General features: G+C 38.7%; 1 protein-coding gene across 1 annotated transcript in view; it reads right to left on the reverse strand.

Moving 5' to 3' along the window:
- SGCZ (sarcoglycan zeta) overlaps positions 1 to 20,995 on the reverse strand; it is a 489,034-nt gene that overhangs the window by 107,364 nt on the left and 360,675 nt on the right. Inside the window, 1 exon segment of the mRNA XM_074588148.1 lies at positions 20,412 to 20,513. Coding sequence (XP_074444249.1) covers positions 20,412 to 20,513 — 102 coding nt within the window.

The raw sequence follows: 20,995 nt of genomic DNA on the forward strand, positions 1-20,995 counted from the left end.
TTAATCTTTACAGATTTCTGTAAAGTAACCACTTACTTTCATAACCTGAACCACAGAAGTCACTCACAGATATATAAATAAATTTAAATTGATCATTTTGTTTCACTTACACTGGTATCTGTACGCACACTGGGAAATCAGACTTAGGATACTTCTGGCACTGAATGAGCCTTCACATTTTAAAATATGAATTATATTGGATGTTTTTGTGTCCAACACTCTGTCTGCTTGAAATGGCATGGATGGAAATTTGCTGGACCCTGTATTCTTCCCTGGCTAAGGAATAATATGCATGCCTGCACTACAAATTGGATCATTTTCAAAAAACATGAAAATTTTCCAGCAATTAAAAAAAAATTGCAATGGTGGTGGTCTACATTAAATGTGAAAGAGCCATATCTAAAACCGTAAACACAGATTGCTAGAGCCAGGAAAACACGGCCAACCTCATGGTGAGTGTGGATCCAAAGGCCAGCCAACAACCAGCTCTAGCTTCCTCTAGTAAAGGGTGAGAGAAACAGAGATTAACTCACCTAACACAGTCCTTTATCTTTCAAACCAAGACTTGCACCTACATCCGAAAGCACTATTTGTCAACTTCAAGAATTCTGAAAGGCAAAATAAAACTCAAAAGAACAAATACTTTTTCACTGTATATAGCTTCCTCCTTAGCCTGGGACTGTGCATCTACTGCCAGGCAAACTGGTCAAAGTCCTAACACTTTGTGTAATCAGCATTTCTAAGCTGCCCATTCTCTCTTGGAAAGTGCCTTTCCTTTCTCGCCGTGCTTTAAAAGCATGAGAACCAGGCAGGACTTCCTCACTTATTGTGGAAATTCAAGAGATACCTGGAAATAAACTAGTTAGGAATTTTTACATAAAATCAGATGATAGAATTGTAGAATAGTTAGAGTTGGAAAGGACCTTAGAGATCATCTCGTTCCAACCCCCCTGCCCTGGGCAGGGACACCTCCCACTAGACCAGGCTGCTCAAAGCCCCATCCAGCCTGGCTTTGAACACCTCCAGGGATGGGGCAGCCACAGCTTCCCTGGGCAACCTGGGCCAGCGTCCCACCACCCTCACAGTTAAGAATTTCTTCCTAACATCTAATCTAAATTTCCCCTCTTTTAGTTTAAAACCATTACCCCTCATCCTATCGCTTCACTCCCTGATCCAGAGTCCCCCCCCAGCTTTCCTCTAGCCTCCCTCTGGGTACTGGAAGGGGCTCTAAGGTCTTCCCAGAGCCTTCTCCAGGCTGAACAACCCCAACTCTCTCAGCCTGTCCTCATAGGAGAGGTGCTCCAGCCCTCTGACCATCTTTGTGGCCCTCCTCTTGACCTGCTCCATGTCCTTCTTATGTAGGGGGCTCCAGAGCTGGATGTAGTACTCCAGGTGGGCTCTCACCAGAGCAGGGTAGAGGGGCAGATGAACTTTTGAAAGGGAATGAATTTTTTAAATCAAAACCAGAAAAAAATCCTTTCAAGAAAAAACATCGGGTTAGTCACCACAGTCCTCTTGACTTAAGCCATCTTGACTAAGATCAGAGACTTGAACTCCCACAGCTCTATGTCTGGGATGAGGATCACTTTCTCCCTCTTTTACACACACACAGAAGTACACGCACAGAGAGACAGAAAGTTTTACATTAATTCTTGCAGAGAATAAAAATTAATTCTCATGGAGGATAGAGAAGAAATAACATTTCATAGAGAGGGGAAGGCAATTCATACGTTGTCTGGCTCCAGCAAGTCAATGACACCTTCTGTTGCTCAGAACAGGGTACACTTTGCATAATGTCTTTATGATCAAACTTTATTCACTTCTAAAAAGGAGCAAGCAAAAGAAGCTGTAGGAAACATCAGGCATGTGAAAAAGTTATAGGATGTAACATTGCATTTCTAATACATTTTTGTAAGAAGTATGGTATTATGATGCTATAAATACATTTGCTGAGAGTCAGAGCTTACTGGCACTACTGTGGAAGGAAACATTTAAGACAAGGAGGATGAATTGAATCTTCCTATTTTTCTGTCTTACCTTGACAGAGCTGCTTGTTTATTTTCATATGCTCTATTTCTAGTGTTAGTGCTCCTGCCCCCGAAGCATCTCAAAGGATGAAGACATTTGCTACATACAATTCATAATAAAACTGCTTATCCTTCTTTCTCTATCAGGAGCAAGATCATTACCAGCTTCATCTTTTAATGGGGACATTGTATTGGTAGCCTCATTAGCAAAACTGTTTAGTAAAGCAATAAAATAATGCCAGTCTCTACTCGTTATAGCTTCTGATTAGAAAAAGCATCACATCTCATGAGCAATTTATAGCTCATCAGTCTCAAAACACACAGGAAATAAATTATGAGAGAAGGATGAGCTTAGAATGATGCCTATAAGCTTGATCTTCAAGACAGGAAACAAAATAATAACTGTAAGAGTAACTGAGGGCACTGAACATTAATGGATGATCTCAGTATGCTTGATATAGAACACTCTATAAAAATACAATACTTCTGTGCTTTTTGTTAATACCACCATGCCCTGATGTTGTTATTTGCTTACATTGTCTAACAGCACACACAATCTCTTAAAGTATCTAGCCGTATGACCTTCTGTGAGATAGGGAAGTGCTGTTATCCCTGTTTTGCAGACAAGAAATTGAGGCGCAGAGGCCATCTTGTCTGAAATCCTGGAATAAGCTATTGACATTTGGAAATAAAAAACAAACCCTGGTTCTGCTTCTCCTAACCTTTGTACCCATCGTAGCACAAAAACAGATGGCATAAAGATAATAAAACTCTAAATTCTAAGCGTTCACATAACTCCTAGAAATGGAACCCTCTGGTCTCAAAAGCAGTAGGAAACATGAAGGCGCTGGAGGGCAAGATATTCTTTGAAGTGATCTTAGAACTTTAAAGGCTTATCTCAGTCTAAATAAGGCCAATTTGTTTGCTGTCAAAGTGTCTTACCAACCTTACCCTTCATTCTTGCCTTACGGTGAAAGACCAAAATAGACAAAAGGTTAGGCAGATACCTGCTGAGTTTCCCATTTTGTACAATAATGATCTATTTCTTATTAACACATTTTTATTCACAATTTCTGAAAAAAAAAAACAAAACACAACAAAAAACCACATGCAGTTTAGAATGGCACTTCTGTTTGTTAAAAAAAAAAAAAAAAAAGTAAAACATTGAATTACCAAAGATTCTTCCAAGATAGTGGAAGAAAATTGAATAAATCTTGCTAACCTTGAGGCCTAGCACACATACGTAAGTACATATAGCATACGTAAGGCCTACTGTTTAGGAAGTTCAAATAAAACTACATTGATTTTAAAAAGAGGATTCACCACCAAAAATTAAATTAACCAAAAGGGTTATCTCATGAGTACAGTGAAAATTAAAAAAAAAAAAAAAAAAAAATTCTCAAGACTTTAGGATCCTGAGACCTTGAAGTGATTTGTAAAATAAATTCTAAAACAAGTTTCTTAAACATACATTACATACCTGAAGATTCAAGAGACTGAATGAAAAAAGAAAACAAACAAACAAAAGGATTAAATCCTTTACCCAAGGGAACGCTGAGCTGCAAAGGAAAAGTATCTCTGTGAAAATTTGTCAAAAATTATACGCATACGGAGAACTGTGGTTTCCAATTCTATAGAGATTCTCCGCCCACTGAAACTTACTTAAAATAGATTCTTATTTGTACAGAAAAGCAAAACAGGATTAAAAGCAAGAAGAACAGGTATTCAAAGTCTGATATAATTAAGAGCTTTAAGAAACTAATGAACTTGTAGAGGTCAAAACTTTAAAAAAAAAAAAAGCTTCTTGTTTATTCTTAGGATAATGATTTCTCAGTTACATTTCTAGTTTGGAAATTTCAGTCCGTAGAGATTTATCAGTTTTACTTTATTTTAATCAGAGAGATCTATCCAAAATGTCTGAGAGAGTGCATTTTCCAGATCACAGCTGAAGACGTTCATTAAGCCTTCTGCTTAAACCTCCAGGCAGGCTGACAAACTAGTAGTGCCCGTGGCTTCATTTTGGGGAAGGGAAGCAAAAGAAGAGGAATTGCTTGAATCGTTGAGAAACTGGTTATGCTTACAACATCGTCATCCAATTAAAACAGACTTTTACAATGAAACTTACGCTGCTGAGGACCTAACATTAATACTATTTGTGTTTTTTAGGTTATACTTCAGCATATTCCAGTTCCGTTTCGCAGAAAAGGAATCCGGCTTGCATGCTGCAAGACCATGCTATAACGTGTACCAAAGGACAGTATTTGGAGAGGGTCAGGAAAGGCACTTCAAAAGTACTGTCTTGATGAAAAACTAAAATGGTAAATGTGATGATATGGATCAGAGGAGATTCTGTCTTAAAGAGCTAGAATCGCATTTGAAAAGGACTGCAAGATGAAGATGGAATTCTGAGAGACTACGCCTGGCTACTGGGAATGAGTCATTCACCTGCAATTCACCTTCAAGAACAAATGTTAAATTGGTCTATTAAAGAGAAATAATTAAAAAAATTGATTAAAATGTTTGTTTTAATTAAGATTATTATAAAATTACTGTAGCAAAACTGTTAAAAATCAAAAAACTGCAGAACATCAAAATAATGGTAAATGTACCTATTAACCTTTTTACAATTACGGGAAACATTCATACGCTTAATATTTTTAGTTATTTGATCTAAGAGTCATTTGCTTTAAGGGATAGGTGATGCAACAGCAAACCTTTTGTGCATGAAGTGGAATGTGACCCAAGTGTACAGTTAAATGTGTCTCATCATTTCACACAGAAATCCACATAGAAGGAATTGGAAACCTCAGATGGTCCGAATGTACATAGAGACGGTGTCTCTATGTACCTCATAAACGATAATTTCATTACTGTGTTAGGACAACTGAAGGGTTTTGGACTCTCTTGCCTGGGCGTGAGTGCTAAAACTGAGGCACGCGTTCGATTCTGTCTTGGACTCATCCACAGTTAAGACTTGGTTATGTTTATTTACTCTACTTGCTACGTTCCAAGTTTGAACTCTTGGTTTATTCAATGGAAGGGAATTCAGCAGCAAGGCTATATTACGCTGCATGCATCTGCAATTCCTTTTCAGTTACGCAGCACACCTTGTGATCCTGGCCCAGCTGTCGCGCGTGACAGATACCTGCAGTCTGTGTGTCCCTAGGTCGTTCCTACGGAGATACGGAGATACACAGCAGATAAGGAGGTGGTTGGTGCCCACCTGGTTCTTACTGTGCTAAGAGATAAGGACATGTGCAAAAAGACTGAAAACCGGGTGGAGAGATTAAGTCATATGGATGTACATCTGCTGCATGCTAAACTCAAGGTCAAAAGCAGATTTGTGCCTGTTTGTTACATAAACGCGCACATGCAATAAAGCGTTCATGGTAGAATGCCTCATCAGATACTGATTTATACGACTTGAATTCACACATGAAGCATCTGTGCCATGCTCACCAGGTGCCGCTTCCAATATTTTGATTGGCAATTACACCAAATTGCTGAAATCCACAGGTGAAAGCCAGACCAATAAACAACTGCAAAACTTAGAAAGGCACAGAACAAATCCTAACACCAACTCTATTTGTAGTTCAGAACAGTTTTCTTACTGCTCCTCTGCCTCTCTCTGTGAAGAGAAATTGATAAATGCCTTAAAATGCTAAGACCAAAGTATGAAGTTAAGAAAAAAAAAAAAATGTAGGCTTCAACTGGGAGAATATAAACACGGCCTCTTGCACACTCTCCTGACAATATTTCAGATATCCCTATCAATTTTCTGTGTTTTGTGTGTGAAAACTTTGGAAGCGTTTCACGCTATTCGTTTTCAACCAATGGCAGAAAACCTTTGAGGAAATAAAAAGGAACTGTAAGTGCCACAGCTAAGTATAAACACTGGGGTTTCTTTCCCTTCAACATACCTGTCTTTTCCACACTCTTACCTGAATTTTCCCTAGTATTCAATCACCACCTTTTAATGTAAGATACAGAAGCACCACTTCATTCTTGCATCAGCTGCTTTCAGGTAATGCCAGCACCTTATCCATGCAGTATAGGAGTTCTAACAATACATACACTAACATATAATTTTCTTTACTTTCATAAGAACAAAATTAAATTGCCCTTCTTCATGCTGAAAAACCAATGAAACTACTTGAAAAATCAGTATACTCTTCAATATGAACCACTGCATGCTAGTGGAGTATATATTTTAAGAGAAGCAGCACCGGCATCTTAAAAGAACACGCTGCAGTGTCCCAGATCTCAATAGTCATAATGATATTTTTACTAAAATATTTAAAAAAAAAAAATTATCTCCTTGTAGAAAGTTCAGTATTTGCTCCTGGAAAAAGCTGATCCACTTTCTGCATTTTCTGTGCCAGCGTTTTGGCTCGGCTTGTAAGGAGAGTTAATTGACATTCCAAAGTGTCTACACTTTATTAAAATAACAACACTAGTACGACCACACATTTATAAGAAGATTCTGATCTGCTGGATACCAATGGAGAAACTCAGAGACAAAAATAAACTTTGCCTAAACCTTGTATTTATATATTGACATAGCAAGAGGAAAAAAAATATAATCTCTTTCTAGCCATTTTTAGTGTAAACTTCAGTTTTTCTTTCTACTAAAAATGATTGTGGCATCTTTCACATAAATCGCTATCGGAGTGCCAAGTTTTGTAACGCACAGGTTTCACGTCTACTAATGAGAATTACTACAATAACTTTGTATTTTTAAAAATTACTTGGGCTCCAGACCAAAAGAAAATTCACCATCACCAACCCACACCCACGCTACTGCAATTACCGCTTACACTTGCAAAGACTGCCGCAAAGAATATATATGGTAGTAGCTGGTGCAGACTTGTGCATGACAGATTGCCACCCTCAATTAACAAACTTTGCGAACTGCAGTTACTTTCTTTGCAGAACAACCGATTTGAATTCAGCTAGAGACACAAATGAGCCGCTGGCTGAAGCCCAAGAGCCAACTTTACTGTAAATCCCCAGATGTTTGTTGGACAATCAATGCTGAAACCATAATTACCAATTCCGGTACAGAATGCTAACTTGTGCAGCTGCTCCAATTATAAGACTTCTGCTTTCCTTGCGAGTTTTCTTTATCCCAGTCCCACCCATGAATTCCAGTATCTACAGTCTGAAGTTCTTGTCGATGTTTATTTCCAACTGAATTTCATTAACTAACCAAATAAATAAATATTATCTGACCCTTAGTTTGTGTCTATGAGACACAAATAACACATTGCACAGCAATGCACTACTTTACTGGTTTATGGTTTTCTTTTTTTTTTTTTTTGAGATCTTTATATAGCTTGGAGATTTATCCTTGAAAAACTTACACACTTGGTTACCACCTTAAAAAGTTTCTTAAAGTTTAATTCTAAGCTTTTTAAGAAAAATACCTCATAGCAAATCAGCAAATAGCAAATTGCTCCTGTATCTGAGTTTTAAAATGTAACACAGCCAACAGCTTATAAATACTTAAAGGGCGGGTGTCAGGAGGATGGGGCCAGGCTCTTTTCAGTGGTGCCCAGCGACAGGACAAGAGGTTGTGGAATAATTACTGAATTGGCCAAGAATACAAAAATACAGCATTGTTCACACATTAAGGAAAGTCATAAAATCAAGAGGCTTCTGAGGCAGAACACAGCCGCAGCTAGCACACGAAGAATGCAACATCTGTGATTCCCTGTACAAGGTTGTTTGCGAAACTACACGAGGGATGGAACGGAACACGCTTGTTCCGTGGCCTTCCCTTGTGACGAATAGCAGATATGGGGACGAGATGGTACTACGGAACTGATAAGCGGCCTACACGCTACCCGAGCCAACATTTCGTCAAATGTTGATGAAATGCTGTCCTTTGTGCGAACTTTGCTCACCACAATGTACCAAAACACACCTCCATCCCGGAGGCTATCCGCCCCCGAGGTGCGAACACTCCTCCTTGAATACATTAATCATAATAAAAGTACGTATGACTAAAGTCACTCAAACTCCACTTTGAAGATAAAAAAATAGTATAAAAATAGCCCAAGAGAGAGGGGATGTCGGGGAAGACACCATCGTGAAGAATTCCACCGCTGATTTCCGGGATCAGTCGACGGGCTGAGCCCTTCTTCCCCCCAATAGGGACGCCTTCGGGTAAGACTTCGATTACACCGAGGGCTTTCTTGGGGACTTAGAAATTTCTCTAGAGAATCTCTACCCTACATTTATAGCCAGGCTGTATCATTTATAATTTTGTCGCGCGTTTGTATACTTACCAATATCTTCATTTGCACGTGCTTTGCAGACAGTGTATTTATCACCGGCAATCCTAAAGAACCTGTATATCTGTTGTTTAAATAAACTGCACTGTTTAAGTAGCTAGTCGTTTCGCTTTCTCACTGAACGCGACCAAAGACTCGAGAGTGGCCATGCTAGTTCAGGAGCACGACTAGACTGAAGGTGCAGTCCACTATTAGCATATCCAAATCGTGATAGTTTAATACATATTAAACGCGATTGGACTGATAGTGCTGAATTGGGCATCACTCAGAATTTAAACCTAGCCGCACCTAGCCTCCCACCTCGGTGAGGAGTGTTAGAACGCAAGGGGGTTTATCTTCTGCCAAAACTGCTTGGCCCCTTTTCATGCAACAGAGGTAACGGGCACAAACTTGAACATAGGAAGTTCCATCTCTAACATCTCTACCTTCTTTACCCTGAGGGTGGCAGAGCCCTGGCACAGGCTGCCCAGAGAGGTGGTGGAGTCTCCGTCTCTGGAGACATTCCAAACTCGCCTGGACGCGTTCCTGTGCAACCTGCTCTGGGTGACCCTGCTCTGGCAGGGGGTTGGACGAGGTGATCTCCAGAGGTCCCTTCCAACCCCTGCCATTCTGTGATTCTGCGGACAGAGTAATGTAACAGAATAGTTACATTTCTAAAGCAAAAGTCGGCCCAACTCAAGATGTTAAGTCGATAACACTGCACAGCTGTAACAAAGAGGAGATACAAAACCACGACCAACAACAAAAAGATAAATCAACTTGTTCACTACTTTAAAAAAATTAGGAACTATTTTTTCAAGACAACAGTGACAGTGGGTCTTTGATTCACTTGAAGAACTAATTTACGTCATGTATAAAGTTGGCAAGAGGATTTAACCTATAAAGATATTAACTGGAACTTAGTTGCACAGATTCCTACACAGAGGAAGTTCTGGAAACTTTCAAGCAGACCACCGAGGTTTTTTGAAACAGCTTTTGATAATATCTTATGATGAAACAAATGAGTAAAATGTAACTTTTTGGTCACCTGCAAATCACTGGAGTATGTTGATATCAAAAACCAGAAGTTTGAAAAGATAAAATTTTAGTGTCTTCCATCAGTTTCTCATTTCCTTAACTTCACGTAAAGGGAGAAGGTTCTTAATGGGGAAATAGTATTTCACATTCCATAGAAGTGCTCTACAAAAGTGTTCTACAAAACCCACAGGAAATTACAGTTGAGAAACGACAGCACAATTAGATATGAAGTTAGAAACAGGAAGAAAGCATAAAATACGTGAATTTCGTAGAACTCTGATCTATTTTTGATTTTATCTGTAGAATGCATGGTATCTCAGGTTACTTGTTACAGGCAAAAAGTTACAATTTTCAGGTAATTTTTTTTATTTGAAATTTTGATTTCTTTTAATAAAATGAGTTCAAAGAAAATCATTGATCATACACTTGGGTAATGAAGAGAATTTCCTTTTTTTTTTTTTCTTTGTGCATTTATTTAATGAGAATGCTTTTCAAGTCAGCGAGGTTTTCAACTAATGTTCGAGTTGCTTATCAGTCTTGGATGCAGGCCAGTGTCAAAACACGGTCCTTGTTATGGAATAATCAATGCTTCCATTTTGTTTCTTCAAATAATAACATTGAAACTGCTTTGGAGTAACAATGTTAGCAAAGATTCAAGAGCATAATCCATAAGATAATGAACTGTTGTACTTAGTTATTTTGCATGTAAAAAGGAGAATGATGACTCCACCTGCCTTTTTCAAAGAGGGATTGTTGCAGCCGCATTGCTTCCTAAAACTGATGGAAGTTCAGCAGGTTTCTTGAGAAATTGATCTGGCAGCACAAAAAAATTGAAATTTTAAAGTCACTGAGGAAGGGACTTTAGAACTATATAAACGAGACTGAAGTTTAAGTCACAGTGCTAAATGGATGGAAAACTCCTTCAGGGAATAGTAAAAATAAACAAAAAATACTCTAGAAAAGCATTTTCAAATCAGAAAATTTCATTGCTGGTGCGTTGTAGGTTACCCCAGCCAACAGCTAAGCATCACACAGCTGTGTGCTCACTCCCCCCGCTCCAGCAGAATGGGGGGAAGAGAATTGGAAGGGTAAAGTGGGTTGAGACAAGAACAGTTTAATAATTGAACTAAAATAATAATAAATTATAACGAAAAGGAATATAAAGCCCAAGAAATACAAGTGATGCAAATGAAAACAATTGCTCGCCACCAAGTGACTGATGCCCAGACAATCCCTGAGCAGCCATTCCCCGGCCAACCTTCCCCTCGGCTTTTATTGCTGAGCTTGATGTCACATGACATGGAATATCCCTTTGGACAGTTGGGGTCAGCTGTCCCGGCTGTGTCCCCTCCCAACTTTTTGTGCCTCCCCAGCCCACTCACTGGTGGGGCGGCGTGAGGAGCAGAAAAGGCCCTGACTCTGTGTAAGCACTGCTCAGCAATAACTAAAATATTCCTGTATTATCAACACCTGTTTCCAGCACAAATCCAAAACACAGCCCTGTACTAGCTGCTATGAAGAAAATTAACTCCAACCCAGCCAAAACTAGCACGTGGTGACAAGTTGTTTCTGAAACTAGAGGTTTATAGCATGATATATTTCTTATGACAGGAAAGGCTGTATAGTATAAACCCAAAAAGCATGCTTGCTACCTGGAATGAAAGGCTCCAATTCTTAAGACTGAGCAGTAATTTTAAAGTGTTGGGCACAAATATGCAAGTTATATATGTGTGTTCAAATGCAAAAAAAAATTAAAAAGGAATGAATGCCGTTGATTATGAAGCAGTAAAATCCAACTTCATTCTTACTGAATAGCAAAAAAATACAAACCTCATTTCAAACAGGCGATGGACAGCATTATAAATACAATCCTTATGATATTTGCTTGTCATATTCAGCTATCAGAAGCGGCGAACGAACAAGTAATTTGTCCCTTTTAAAGAGGAATGGTGTCCTAATCAGGGACTATCAAAACAGATGTAATGATTACACTCTGTCTTATCCTGTGAATTCCACTCCAGGTAGTCAAGGTAATATTCATTCTTACTTTTTTCATCTTAGACTTACGAATATTCATTAATTTTCCCTATTATCATGTAAGACACCAAATTGTGTGCAGTGGCCCAAAAAATATAGTATTTCTCAACAACTGGAGGGCAATTTTCTTTCCTTGCTTCGGAATTTTTTCTTCCTGATAGAATATAGAAATGCTGACAACAAAAATAGGAAAAAAAGAAACCAAACAAAACAAAAAAACAACCCACCACAAAAAAACAAATACAATACAGGTCTGAAATTACATAAACAGGTAGAAGAATTATTTTTTCTAAACTGTCTCATCAAACTCTGGAAGTAAGATTCTATAACTTTACCACAGGTGTTCTTAAAGCGAAAATTGCTTCAGAACTTCTATTTCATAGAATCATAGAATCTTCATGGTTGGAAAGGACCTTTGAGATCACCGAGTCCAACCATACACACACAGAAAAAAACAAAAAAAAACCCCAAAAAAACACCAAAAAACCCCCCCCAACAACCTACAATCTCTGCCACTAGAGCATGCCCTGAAGTGCCACATCTAGATGTTTCTTAAACACCTCCAGGGATGGTGACTCAACCACCTCCCTGGGCAGGCTGTTCCAGTGCCTGACCACTCTTTCAGTAAAGTAATTCTTCCTAATATCTAATCTAAACCTCCCCTGCTGCAACTTCAGACCATTTCCTCTGGTCCTGTCATTATTCACCTGGGAGAAGAGGCCAACACCCACCTCTCTCCAACCTCCTTTCAGGGAGTTGTAGAGGGCAATGAGGTCTCCCCTCAGCCTCCTCTTCTCCAAGCTCAACATGCCCAGCTCCCTCAGCCTCTCCTCATATGACCTGGTCTCCAGACCCCTCACCAGCCTGGTAGCTCTGCTCTGGACACGCTCCAGCACTTCAATGTCCCTCTTGTACAGCGGGGCCCAGAACTGAACACGGTACTCGAGGTGAGGCCCCACCAGTGCCGAGTACAGAGGCACCATCACTTCCCTGCTCCTGCTGGCCACGCTATTCCTGATACAAGCCAGGATGCTGTTGGCCTTCTTGGCCACCTGGGCACACTGCTGGCTCATGTTAAACTGGCCATCCACCAGCACCTCCAGGTCCTTTTCTGCCGGGCAGCTTTCCAGCCACTCTTCCCCAAGCCTGTAGCGTTGCTTGGGGTTGTTGTGACTGAAATGCAGGACCCGGCACTTGGCCTTATTAAACCTCATACAGTTGGCCTTGTAATTTGTGATGTGATTTGACTAATCACATCTCCTTTAGAATAACAAGCAGATTTTGAGTTTGAATTTTATTCGTATTTATTTTCACAGATTATACATGGTTTATCTGCTTTATATAACTTGATTACAAACGTTTTTGAAAGCGAGAAGCATACTGAAAGCAAAGCTGACCAAGTAAAAGTGGACTGTAATAATTCTGTTTTGTTTCAAGGTATGAAATAGTTTTATCCATTAGACATAGAAAAATTTAATTCTGTAGGTCAGCTTGTACTTCTGGAAGTTACGCATTCAAACTTTACAATGCCGATTCTGTTTCAGAATAAATACCTTGAAAAAAATCTTTCTTATATCAATTTTCAAAGTGTTATCTTTGAAGTTCTGATTTGATTATTACCCCTGATACTTTTGAGATTCAACTGATATGAAACAGGAAAAGAAAAAAGAGTGCTATTATTAATGAGCTGGAAAGAATTAAAACTCTGAACAGTTAAAAGAGCAACGCTTTCCTTATTTTTCTTATTCTCTTTTGCTTCTAGAAATTACTTATTTGCACAATCCTCCTCCTGGTTTTGTATATCACACACAGACTTTGCTGAGGGTGCACTGTGCAGGTCCAGGTCATTAATGAAGAAATTAAGCAACGCTGGCCTCAGCGCTGACCCCATGGGTACACCACTAGCGACTGGCCTCCAGCTGAGCTTCGTCCCACCGGCCACGACCCTTTGAGCCCAGCAGCGTAGCCAGTCTTTCAACCCACCTCACCGTCCTTTTAGGATGTACATCAGCGGTTTGTCTAAGAGTATATGATGGGAGACTGGGTCAAAAGCCTTGCTAAAAGCAAGATTAACAATATAAACTGTTCTCTGCTACCAAGCTAGACATTTTGTTGCAGAAGGCTGTCAGGTTGGTCAGGCGTGATCTCTCCTTCAGAAATCCATGCTGACAATCCCCAACAGCATTAGATGTGTACTTTTATTACGTTAATGTTCGTTGTTGTTCATACACCGAGTCTTTGGATACGGAGTAGATCTCCTCCTAAGTTAACGAACACACTGTTTACAATGGTTTGGGGGAAAATTTTTCTTTGCGTACCAAAGGCCTACAAATGAGGGCATCGCACAGCCTGACTTATAAGGAATATATTTCAAGTGATCTCAGCAGCACCCAAACCAGGGCTAACAGACTAGCTTTATTTTAGGTAGATAAAGTTATGTTACATACTTTGTGCTTAATGGCTTACATGAATATTTCCCCCCCTCAACAACTCCCATTTTTTCCCCTTGTTCCATAGTTCTAAGGTTTCTACAGAGTAGCAAAAAGTAAGATCTACCTAAAGTACATAAAATGCGATGTAAAAGATAAATGTTGTTCTCCATGAAGAAAAATGAGCTAATTCCTGCGTAAAGAGATAAAGGAAGATATAGATTTTTCTCCTTTTCATCTCTCTTGCAAGTCATCTACTTTTACATTCCTGCTTTGGATCAGATTTTCTATGGAAATATTAACAACAATTTTTCTTCATTTTAAACATACCGCATTTCTTTAAATATTGCTTGGCCTCTGTAAATTTCAAATATGTTACTTCAAAGTTGTTCAGGGGAAAAAAAAAAAGAAGTCATTCCTCAGCTTAATATGTCCATATAGTTTAAACCGTTCAAACCAAATACACTTTAAATGAGTATTAGGATCAGACAAAAGACATGATGAACATCAAACTGAAATATCATGTTGTTCCACTGAAATTTGCCCCAGTGGAATACAGATGTATTACATGAAGGAAATACTTGGAAAACTAAAAATGCAGTTGATACCGAAAACAACAACAAACCTCAGAAAAACAGTTGCTACTTCATTAACTTTCACACATCCTTCTGAAGAAGTGCTCCCAAATCAAATTCAGTTCCTCAGGCTGGTATAAAATTGGGTGGATATAGGCTATTCATTACTTTATTCATGAGCTGTAGTCAACCAAAGTAAAAAGCTTGGGTAATATTAACTCAGAATTTTCGGTATAACAAGCAGAGATCCTCCTTGACTGAACAACAAGTCACAGTAATAATAAGAGGCGTACAGGTTGACAGGAAAAAACTCTTTGTTCAAAAGATAGAGTTGTACAATTGGATGACCCCCAGACAGGTTTCAGTGAAGTATAGCAAATCAAGGACAAAATCATGAATCATGAAAGTTCTTACCAGCTGTCAGTGAAGAGCGAGTACAGTCAACTCAATTTCAGAGTGGCAGTCCCTACAGAGACCACCTACAAATATAAGTGACTTGTCCCTTGGCAAAGCTTGTGATTAAGAAAACCTTATATCTTGTTCATAGCCAATAAACTGACACTGGGCTTTCAGTACATTGGAACTGCATCACGTTGAGAGCCAAAATGACTTAAGGAGTCCTTTATGCCGCAATAATGACTTTATTCTCAGTGACAGGTGAGTGATGCCAAGGGCAAGGCTGAAGAGTAGGTATCAGAAAAATGAACTGGGAAGGTTTTCAGATCTTATCGGAGAGGATTGTGACATGTAGCTGCAGAAACAAACATTGCACTTCAGAATGAGCAATAAAGGTGGCAGATTCTTAGGTGCCTTTGTGATTTTTTTAATAATACAAAAAAAGGTGAGCAATGACATCTTGTAATTTGAGTTTCTCCAATACCACAGTAGTGGCAGGATTGCAGGAGTCTCAAACTAGTTTTACTGCATGGCAATGGGGTATCTTACAGAGCAGAAAGGAGAGTGGATATAGCAAACAACTTGGCCTTAGAAGAACATGTTTCAGGGAAGGGTGGGGTAACACGTTCCTCCTCCCCAATCCCAAAATCGACAAATACAACATACTTGAAGGACCTTACAAGAGATTATGAACATCCTGCAAGAAGGGAAGACTTTGGAAGCTACAGCTCAGTCAGTCTCACTTCAGTTCCTAGGAAGATTATGGAGGAGATCCCCCTGAAAATCACTTCAAAACGGATGAAGGAAAAGAAAGCAGTTGGGAAAAAAATGAGAATGGGTTTAGTAAGGACAAGCAGCACCTGATTTGATGATCTTGCATAGTGAGAAGACTGCCTCAATAGACAAGAATAGTACATGTCTTTCCTCAACTTCAGAAAGGCTTTTGATGTGATGTCCTATGCTGCTTCTTTATGACCCTATCAGGGAGAGAAGCTCAACACGGCAAAGCAATCCTCCCTAGTTTAAGGGACAACAAGCTACTTATTTTACCTGCAATGGAAACAATTTAACAAAGAGAAAACTTGATTTTCTTCAACCCTTAAGTACCCTACGTGCTAATGAAAAAGATCAATAAAGCCAAGGATACATTCTTAAGAAAACACCATGAACTTCTTTTATTGTTATATGACAAGCTAATAAAACCGTACTTGGATTGTTTCCATTCACAAATGCAGTAGTATGGATGCAGCAGTAAGATGATAAAGAAATTTAATTCAGAAGTGAAATATTGTAATAATTCAGGTTATTGCATTATGTGTTATTGGATTTCAAGCATCTCATTAATGACACACTACAAAGAATGTAGTTTGCATAGTTTCTTTGCATCATATCAACGCAAGTGATATAAACATGGAAAATATAACGTTGTCTAGATTAAACTTACTGGTTGCAGGCTAGTGTTCTATATTCAGACTAAAGGTATACGAATGGACCAACCATAGTCAAATTGAAATTCTCAGTAAAATTCAATTCATAGAGTATGTGTACCCTTGTTTCAGAGATATAAAGATGTCAATTCAGGATCCAACGAGCCCTTATCTGCTCAGGTTCTGGTGTATCAGTTCGAGTTCTGACATGCAGTTAAGTAATTCAACGAAAATACAGAAATATCTTTTTTGTGTAAACATAAGATTTTGGGCAGGAGTTCTGCAGACATCACTAACTGAAGAGAGTAGAAAGGACAAAGCAAGAGAAGCAAACTCAGGAAAACAGCACCATCTGAGCAGCCTTCTCATTTTTACAATTTCTACATACAAAACAGGAATTAATATTCAGTTTACCTAAGACCTGGATTTTTCATTACTACTTTTTATAGAAAATTGTACACTGGCAGGAGAAAAATATCACTAGAAGTTTTGTTTTGTTTCTAAGAATTCATGCATATTTGTTCTCCAACTGACTTAACTCAAAGTGTTTTAGCATTTACTGTTAATATTCAGGGTTTTAGTGAAGCAATCACAAGGTAAAAAGCAATTTGTCAACTTACACACAAAGCTCAATACATCTCTTATGATAAAGGCAGTTTAAGGACCGCATTAAAACCTGCCTACATGATCTTATTTGGGGATCCAGGCGTGCTGCAGGCAAAAGTGGTCATTTCAGCATCTGTAAGCATATGTGAACTTCACCCCAGCCACCCTTCACATTTAAATTGCAGCAGCGCAGAGCTCAGTTCAGCCCAGCTACTTGACAGACTGCCCGGGGCTCTCATCAGTAGTTCACGATCAGAATCGGCGGTGAACCCCGCACTACCAATAAACACATTTTATCAGCTCAGATCTAGCTAACTAAAAGATAAGCTCCAGTACATGTGTAAGAACTCCACTCATAGAATCATTTAGGTTGGAAAAGACCTTTGGGATCATCAAGTCCAACCATCACTCGTCTCTCTTAGCCATAATCATAGAATCATAGGATTGCCTAGGTTGGAAGAGACCTTTCGGATCATCTAGTCCAACCATCAACCCAACTCCGACAAAAACCATCACTAAACCTGGGGCTGTGCCCTGCTGCTAATGTCGCTGGTCTTCCCCTATAACTCTGCTTTGTGCTGAGCAATGGGAAAGCAGCGATGCCTTGACCTGCAGGGCTGAGAGCCCCCACGGAGGTCTCCCAGAGGCCATTCTACAAACCATGACGCCAGCGGAGAGGAAATACACCCGGTCCACGAAGTTATTACTGAATATGTTACAAGTCGCCTCATGAGTTAATCAAATGACGTCACTGTAATGCCCGTGTTCTTTTAGAGAGGAATGATTAAACCTGCTTAAAGACCGAACTCTCTTTTCAGAAAATAAGTAAGCAACATATGCATGTAAAAGACTGCAAAGACATCAGCTTCAAATGAGTTTTTGATTCCATGGTATGTTTTAACTCCCGTATGCGTCAAACTTAGATCATGACTGCCTCCATGGAAAAGGCAGGAAAAAGCATTCCCCTCTGTATCACCCTACGGAAGCACTAAACGCCGGTGGCCAGGATAGCTCTTCAGAATCCACTGCCTGCATTGACTAGGTCTCTACTGACTATGGGAGCTCAGAAAACCTGGCTGGCTCTTAGATTTCTACAGCACCAAGGTCAATTCTGTAAGCAATGAAACAGCTAATGTCACATGCAGATGCCACACGCCTGGGGAAATGCCATGCAGAGACATCACAAATCCCTACCCTAAAGCTTAACACAGCTACAGGGGGTGTTTTCATCATTCCCTCATGACATAAACCTTTGTATACACCTCAAGTTACTGAAACTTTAGCGCAACTTACTGAGCAAGTTGGCAAAAGACTGGAACGTGCACCTAGGTCACAAGACTGCAAGATGAGAACTAAGTCTATGTACATCCCACTTTTTTAACAAGTGTTTTAATGTTAATAGGTATAAGTAGACCTGAAACATCAAAAGTATTTTAGTTGAAATGCTTTGGCCACCTAATGATAAAGTCTCTCTTTTTTCTTCTGCTGGTTTGAGGGCACTTACTGACAGGTCTATCTGTTTTTCATGAGCCCACAGGACTAGTGTGACATTGTGTTAGGCTACCAGTAGACATTGCATCCTGTTCCTTTACAGTATTTACATTTCTGTGCATTTTTTCTCAGTTGGTTAGCAGCTCTGAGTGGAATCAGGACCCTACTTAAAGCTCTTATTACTCTCACTTGAAACAAAAGTTTCCATGTTTACTTTAACAGAGCCAATGTTCTACAATACAAAGACCTGTGCAAGCAAATATCCCAAATCATAACTTTCACGTACAGTAATAGGACATGGAACAATCATAGACGCCTTCCACCTGCAGAAAGGAACCGGGAAAAACGCACAAACTATAACTAATGTTCTGCAACCTCTACGAAAAAGTATGCTCCCTGAAAGGTTATACAGCCTGCAAGTTTTACACCAATGTCATAAAGTCCACAATATGCAAACTAAAGAGGTTCATGATTTAGGCATGATTTTAAAAGGATTTGTGGTACTAGATATTAAGGTCTAACATAACCCTTAAAATATTTTTTCTATTTAGATATAGATAAAAGGCAAATTATGCTAGTTAATTTAATGAATTCTGGAGTTTCAAAATTGTAAAGAAAATACTAGAGGATTACAGAATCTACTGTAGAGGTGCTCACACCCTTCCATGGCAAGGTGGTGTAAGAAAAAATAAACCCACAGCCAAAGTTCCTTTTTGTAGACGTCTTTCCAATTTTAAAAGGCAGAATCTGGTCTAATTGGATTTATTCTTGGTAGCAGTGTTTCGTACTTAAATGGCTGTATTTATGCGTTAACTGTTCCGTTTTTCTTTCCTCCTCAAAATTCTGATCAATATGAAAGCTATGATATTTGCATTTATTTAGAAATAATTCATTACCAAATGTTTGATTATACATTTATCTTAGTTAGTTCTTCATATTTTTAGGTACCATTATAAAATAAAAATCACAAACAAGATTTTGTAACTAATTGTATGTGTGGTGAGTTGCAAAGTAAAATAATATCTGTTCAATAAAATGATCAAAATTCAACATTGCCGGGGAATATTCTGTTGCTTAAATATTGTAGAATTTTTCATTACCTAGGACAACATTGCTACTCTGTTAAACGCTGGAAGATCTTAGTTTTACAGAAAGAGAGGACAAAGAGCCTACCTCACACATCTATTAACACAAAAGTATACTAATTAAGAGAAATGGGAAACTGTCATGACCTCATTTTTGAATGTACTTGAGAATTTTTCAATATACATAGAGGACAGATTGCAACCGACAGAATTTCCCACAAAGGCATTTAGGGTCATTCCTGCCAACTTTTGCAGTATGCACACTAAAATTCTCTGCAGATGTTTGACTGAAAACCATTGTAACGTTCCTCTCTGATCGTAGGTCATCACTTGCATGGTGAAAAGAACTTAAGAGATTTCCAGTATTTCAATTTTTTTTTTTTTTAAATTCATTTAAAATGTTGATGTAAACAGCACGACTGACCGCAGAATTTTGATTGTCTTTTTTCCTCTGTAACAACCTGCTGCTATATGACAAAGCCATAACATTTAGGCAACATTAAAAATGGTTTTCTTTGAAAAATTAAATCCTGGAGACGTGATGCAGTTTAGCAAAATTGCCTCTACTTGATGAAGGGGAAAAAAAAAAAGGGAAGAAAGAAAAAAAAAAAAGAAATCATACTAGCTAATACCAGAAAGAACTTAAGCATATACAAAACCATTCCTTCTTTCACTGTATTTTGCACATATCCCTAATCTTGTTTTTCTGGAGTTCACACTAAATGAAGAGTCAAAGGTTCCATTCCCAGTGCTGAGGTCACTTGAAGTATAAAATATACATGCTTTGAATCTCCTTTCTTTAAGATAAGACATTTCTTTTAAGAGGCAAGCAAGGTTTCAGGAAAAAAAAAAAAAAATCATCTTTGACATGAAGGAAGTTTTCACTGTTAAGGTATTCTCAAAGCAAATCTCTACTGATTGCTAATTTAGGAGGTGTAAGAATTAAACTTTGTAGTTTGAGATTGAAGAGATTAATTTATATTAGCTGTAAATTAAGAAAAAAAAAAAAGATGAAAAACACCTACCTTTCGGGAATGGATTTCTTTCACGTATAGTGGAAGTAGAAATTCAGATATTCCTTCGAGTCGTATTCCTTTTTTAGTGACTCTCAAATTTCCCATTCCATCCTACAATCAATAATATATATATATATTCACTTTAGGAAATAACCTTATCCAGAACAAGCTAAAAAGAACACAGTAGCTGGCCTAATACCTAAAAATAACGAGTGCTGTCCCACTGTCCCCAGCTCTCGTGATAATCTTGGACGGGAGCTAAATGGGGGGGAATTTACAGGCAAAACTTCACCTAGGGCCGAGGTATTGAACTGTACAGCCTGGTGGTGAACTGCGTACGTTGTTCTTCGGCTGCACCTAGCGCAAGGTTACAAATGTAGATCGTAAGTATTCCTTTACTGTAGAGGTGAAGTCAGATACTGATTTACCACTGCTAAGTAAAACAATTAGTTAATTATCTCTCAAAATATATATAGCATTTGGTAAAGAAATCTATCATTTTTATGCAGCAAAACGTTAGAAAAAAATACTATGTCATTGTTACATCTTGACTCAACTGTTTTTGCTTTTCCTAGCTATTAAAATACTTAGGA

This window comes from Larus michahellis, chromosome 5 (assembly GCF_964199755.1).
Source record: "Larus michahellis chromosome 5, bLarMic1.1, whole genome shotgun sequence".
Classification (NCBI taxonomy): Eukaryota; Metazoa; Chordata; class Aves; order Charadriiformes; family Laridae; genus Larus; species Larus michahellis.